At 38.8% G+C, this 5,935-nt stretch overlaps 1 protein-coding gene across 1 annotated transcript; it reads right to left on the reverse strand.

Annotated features, from left to right (window-relative positions):
* Nucleotides 1–1,131: 1,131 nt before the first annotated feature.
* On the reverse strand, nt 1,132–5,460 carry LOC117116411 (stAR-related lipid transfer protein 6-like). Its single transcript, XM_033260447.1, has 5 exons — nt 5,309–5,460; nt 3,707–3,756; nt 2,547–2,682; nt 2,090–2,307; nt 1,132–1,752 (listed from the first exon to the last, which is right to left on the reverse strand). The coding sequence occupies exons 1-5, from the start codon at nt 5,393–5,395 to the stop codon at nt 1,593–1,595; spliced, it is 651 nt and encodes a 216-aa protein (XP_033116338.1). The 5' UTR covers nt 5,396–5,460; the 3' UTR covers nt 1,132–1,592.
* Nucleotides 5,461–5,935: the final 475 nt, after the last annotated feature.

Consider the following 5,935-nt stretch of genomic DNA (forward strand, 5'->3'; position numbering starts at 1 on the left):
TATTGTTATTATCACTTATATAAATTATTTTTTATTAATTATTATCGTTGTTATTATTATATGTCTAATTATTTATTATTACCAGTATCATCGTTTTCGTCATAATTATTATAATTACTGTAGGCCTATAGTAAATTATTATTATCGTCATCATCATTTTATTATAATGAATACGGTAATGTATATGACTATTATTTAGCACCCTCTCCCACCTTGTTGAGTGCCAAATTCCACGTTTCTGAAACTGCGATCCAGCTGCTTTTTTCACCATGATATATCCCTCATTGTGTTCGTATAGAATTTTAGGCCTGTTTTGATGTTAAAAATAATGTTACTAACTATCACACACAAGACTAGCAGCCGGCATTGTCTCACATAGGCCAGCAGTATTCAAGAGATTGACACCTAGATATACGGTTCAGCAATATCAGTTTTATAGGCCACGTGTGAAAACTCAATCTACCGCGTCAAATATACCGTCCGCGAACGAAATAATTGTAATATGAAAACCCGAATGATCACGGTTACCCATTCATCCATCACTTATTAAGTATTCATACGATGACAATATTCATTAAATCGATATGCCTGATATTAGGCTCACACTAGACGTGCTGACAAATGCATTGTTTTTCTCACTCTCCTTTTGGGTCTCTTCTCCTTGTCATTTTTTAATATGCATAATGTATTATGTTAATCGTATCCTTTGCGTAAGTTCGTTGCATTACATTAGATTATCGCTGTCGACTGAACGAAAAGGCCTCAGGCCCCTGGCCGGCTCCTTCAAAACCTACTACCCAGGGCCGCGGATCCGGTTAAAGAACCCATTGAGCGGGGAGCCGCTGGACAAACCTCTCGCTTCGGAGTTTTTTTTTCTGCTTCTTAAAAGGCCTCTCTGCCAATACAGGCATAGCCTATTGCAAAATAAAAAATGCTCATGAATACTCCGGGGCCAGTTGCGCTGCCTTTAGCCAGTGAGAGCTCATAGCCGTTACGCCACAGTTCACCGTTATTCATCAGTAAAGATAGACAAAATCATTATCATATTGATTAAGAAGGAAAAATGAATATTAGTACATTGTTGTTGAACATTTTTATAGACAAAATATTGATGATTAAAACAAGAGTGCATTTCTCTTTTACAGTGAAATTCATTCATTTATTATTATTATTATTATTATTATTATTATTATTATCTAATATAGTGTATGAATTTTAACACAAGTATAAACAGCGCAACATGTAAATTTCACAAAATGACACTCAATTTTCTAAATTCCTATACAATTTTAAACCAGGCACGGCTTGATTTTGATAGTCGTTTTAAAATCATTTTCTTAGTAGCTTCTCGGCGTATCTTGAAATTTCTTCACGAGACTCAGGTTAGCGATATTTGTTCCGCTTGTCTGAACTTAACTGATAGGTTAATTCACCACCCATAGACATACGTCATCTCATTGAGTCACATTTGCTCTCGAAAAGTTTCTACACGGGCCCCTGATTGGTTAGTTCAGTTTCTGATATCAGTTTCTTAGTTTCTTTGACTGTTAGCATTCTTGTTGGCAAGATCACTGTCTGTCGATATCATCCGTCTATTTAGAACGAATTTTTTCTAGTTTCTTAAGATTCTTCTTCAGCGTATTGCCCCGACTGAACAATTCCCCGGGGACGAATGAGTCAAGCACTGAGGTTGGTACCTTTCCACTGAAATCTAAGTGCTCAATCTGTTTGATTTCCAGAATCTTTTTACCCCTAAAGAAAAAGAAAGTGAATTATTTTGTTATAATATACATGTAGACGACGAAAAAAATTATTATATGCCTTGATGGTGCTTAAGCAGCGTTAGTAAATAATAATTGAGCTAAAGCATAAGAAGTTGGCACTAGGATTTGTTGGAGAAGGGATTTAGATACATTAAAAATGGTGAATCGTGACTTCCATTTTACTACCATAATCAGTACCATTTGGACTTTCAAAAACAAAGTGATATATTGTCTCATATGCATATTTTTTATGCAAAGCCGATTTTGTAATAATTGTTTTACGTTTTAAATAATGAAAACCAGTCGAGGACATACTGTACCCTTACCCTTGTTCGATCACATTAATCAGACTGCCACTAGGGTAGTGTTTGCTGCGAACTATTTTCGGATCAACTGGGGCATCATATTTTGCCTCGCACACTACAAAAGCAACTTTATTTTCGTTGTCTGCAAACCGTTTGATATACAGAATATCTATGAACTCTCTGCTCGATATCAGTCCCATGGCAAGTGAGTTGGACACGCTCTTCAGGATTTTGATGTCCTGGTTAGATAAAACAAAAAAGGTAACAATGTAGTTGTAATTAAAATATGATTCATCTAATTTTGGTGGATCGGTTGCAAACACTGCCAATCGTGAAGTAGATAACTCAGAATGTTCTATTTTAAACAGGCATTGGAATATGATTGCATGATGACGTAAAAAATCTTAACTGGCATTTTAAGAAATAGAAACCTATTTTCATAGGCCTACTATACAGTATGCGTGCTAGGTATACGTACGTCAGATACTTCCAAGAGACACTGGACAGCCTTAACAATACTATCGACGTCTTCGATATATCCTCCGAAGCACTTCGGGCTGACGAGGGCCAGATAGTCGGACAGCGACATTTCAACTGTGTATTCGCATTTATACCTGAGGAAAAGTATTAAACGTGGTTACACTATGTCACAGCATGTTGTTACACGTGCACGCGTAGGCCTACATAAACTCCTATAGCTTGGTTCACACTAGACCCTTATAATAGTAGAACGCTCCAAATGCAGAAACTACCGAGAACAAACACTTTATAAATCAAATCAAATAAATCTTTATTGCAATCATAAAACAATAGTAGTGATTGGAATATACAAAAAACTTTACTTTAGTGAACTCGCATGCAGCGAATTTTAATACATGCTTGTCGAAAATGAAATTACGTATATTTTGTATACAGATTTTTTTTTTTTGTCGACTGTAAGGTTCACTCTGTTGTTTACAATTCCAAATGAGTGATCAAAATTACAGTTATCACCGCTACCATACTTTTTTGGACTTTAAACTGGGTGGGTATAGATATCGTGAACCCATTATCAGGTATATACAGTTATGAGCCAGACGCATAGACAGCCGAAGTGGTTTATCACAACGCACAACGCGACACGGACGGCGCATCGCACGACAGATAGCTGTTTCCCAACGACGATTCGCTATCACGGAATGTCGTTGAGTTGATGAGCAGCGCTCACACGAAGCCGGGATGTGCTCTAGACCTGCACTTATTCCATTCGTAATCAATCAATTAACCAATTAGTCAGACAGCCAATCAACTAATCAGTGAACCAAGTAATCGAATTTTAAAGTATTGTTTCAATCAATCAAAGCTATAACCTGATGCTACCACCACTGAGCCATGCGATAGTGTTGAGCAGTGGCGTATCTATGGGAATGCGCGGGGAGGGGGCCATACCCACCCGGTCGCCACCCCTCCTCCCCCCCCCCCACAAAAAATTCACTTCAAGGTAGTTAAAAATCACCTAAAATCACCTCATTTTGCGAGTTAGCGCCCTTCAACTGATCATCGAGCCCCCCCACCTTTTACCTTCGCGCACCCATCAGCACCCCATTTTCAAGACTTCTAGATGCGCCACTGAGTAATTTACCCGTTGAGAGTACTTACGCATAACCATTGAAAAGTTCAGACTTCATGCGATATACTTTGTGGTCTTTCTGCAAATACACAAAATGATAAAGTTATGTATTTCGAACTAGTTCACTGGAAAAAAATATGAATACTATCGTCCTTAATATTATTTTGCTGTTTTAACTACTCTTTAATCTTTAATCCTATTTTAAATGGAGAGTACCAGTAACTGTTACTTGAAATCTGCGAAAACATTACGTCGGCGAAGGTCAATGGAGATGTACTTGTCTGGTTCCAATAAATCAAGCTACTTTTCCTTGAAGATGGGTTATAAAGTACCTTCTACTTGAAGACGTTTAAGCCAACAAATAATATACTCTTTGGAAGCTGGGGATTGTTTGGCAGTCAACTTCACTTCCAAGCTCAACAACAAGCTGCACAAATTCCATGGTTATTAAAGTTGCATAAACTTAAGTTACTTTTTACGTAGACAAACGGGTGTACTCAAATAGACAGGCACTGTACACTACAGACAGAGAAACACGTATATACTGTATTTTATTGAACACCGGTGTTATTGAAGTGGCCAGTAGAGAGGATGTACTAACGATAATCGGATTCGTAACTATTTTAAGAGGGGCATATTGCGGTCTCAGCAGCTGTACTAAACTAATCAAGAAAATTGGTGGCACATCAAATTTAACAATTGCAGTGGCGGGTCAGGGAATTCGAAATAGAATGGGGCCAAAGGGAGATTTTCTGGCGGATGAAGACCACCATGGATGGGGCTGAGGTAAGAAAATTTATGATTATAGCACCTTTAGATGGCCGGAAATGGTACTCTCAGTATTTTAATATATATGTTTTCCCATTTCTTCTAATTTTGAATATACCACTAATTTGAAATAAACACAGTTATCACTACTCCTCTAAAAACCGATTGTTATTGAGGGGCCCATTGGCCGTTTTTTATCTTCAAAATGTTAAGTTGGAAATTATTTTAAATGATTATTTTTAGGTCTATTTAATATGGATGGGCCCTTAATAGCCATGGGCCCCAGTGCATTGCACTGGCTGCACTGCCCGTAGCTACGCCACTGATTGATGCCCTCATCAGCAATCCTACCTTCCACCAGTTTGCTAAGCGAAAATTATGTTGTAGTTAGTACTCCCATTTATAGTTACCAACCGTCTCGCATCGTACGGAACGGTCCCACATGCATGATCATAAATTTTTGATGATGATGAACGAATTTTATCACGAGTTCAGTGGAAAATATATTTAAAATTAGAAGAAACTGGTTTTATTAAATACATTAACGGTCATTCAGTAACTTAAGTCATTAGAGAGTTTTCGTAATTATTTCCATCGAGAATCAATCCACCGAGAACATTTCTCTTTCTCGAACAGTACAACCCAGTTAACTACGCATTTAGTATCATCTTAGATTATGTGACTGAAGGGCCCAGACCCCCACCAGGGCCCCGCCTCAATGGGAGCCGGCGGGGGCCTTGGCGTGGTGGCCCGCTGGTGTAGTCACGCATTTCAAATCGCTCAGGTTGGTAACTATGCCCATTGCCGCAATATTATGGAATACTGTATGTCGAGTGACGATTTTTAGACGTAGGCCTACTTACAGAACTCTTTATCTCCTTTCCCCAGTCTCTTTCTATCATTTTCACGAGCTCCTCATAGGCATGCTCGGCTTCAGCCTTGTAGTCCATGTTGACGTTGGTGTACCGCCTAATCCTATGTTCAAGAATGCATACCTACACTACGACCACCACCATAATGATGTTTACAGTAGGCCCCTGATAATTTGTCACGTGAAAAATAGATAGGACTTTCTTTGACTGACTTAGATACTGTCAGGCAGTGGCTCATAGATAAGAATTATTAATGTCCATAGTCTATTTACCAATATGATAACCTATTCATGGTCAGTCAGGTTAGTCCAATGTTCCAATAGGCAACAGTGCGTTACCTTTTCTTTAGAGCACGAAGCTTAACACACACAGTGCACCATTGCTTGTTACACGTACACTACACATATCCATAACCACCAACCCTTAGGCCTATACACCATTGCTTGCCCCTTTCAACAACGAATTGTCACCCCACTATACACTTTTTGTCACTGTCATCCGTGCACCATTTGGCAGCAGTGCCGTATCTAGGGGAGGGCTCGCCTAAAATCACCATATTTTGCGAATTAGCGCCCATCAACTGATCATCGAGCCCCCCTCCCCCCTCACTTCACCTTC

This window comes from Anneissia japonica, unplaced genomic scaffold, assembly GCF_011630105.1.
Source record: "Anneissia japonica isolate Jap-2015-1 unplaced genomic scaffold, ASM1163010v1 scaffold287903_len222995_cov181, whole genome shotgun sequence".
In the NCBI taxonomy this organism is placed as follows: domain Eukaryota; kingdom Metazoa; phylum Echinodermata; class Crinoidea; order Comatulida; family Comatulidae; genus Anneissia; species Anneissia japonica.

Bases quoted from the DNA above. Each gene is read 5' to 3' on its own strand.
- LOC117116411 (XM_033260447.1), bottom strand. From the start codon at position 5,395: ATGGACTACAAGGCTGAAGCCGAGCATGCCTATGAGGAGCTCGTGAAA. The intron at 2,308-2,546 runs GTACGTATACCT...TTATCTAACCAG, and splicing joins GTCTCTTGGAAGTATCTGAC to GACATCAAAATCCTGAAGAG. The intron at 1,753-2,089 runs GTAAGGGTACAG...CTTTTTCTTTAG, and splicing joins ATTAATGTGATCGAACAAGG to GGGTAAAAAGATTCTGGAAA.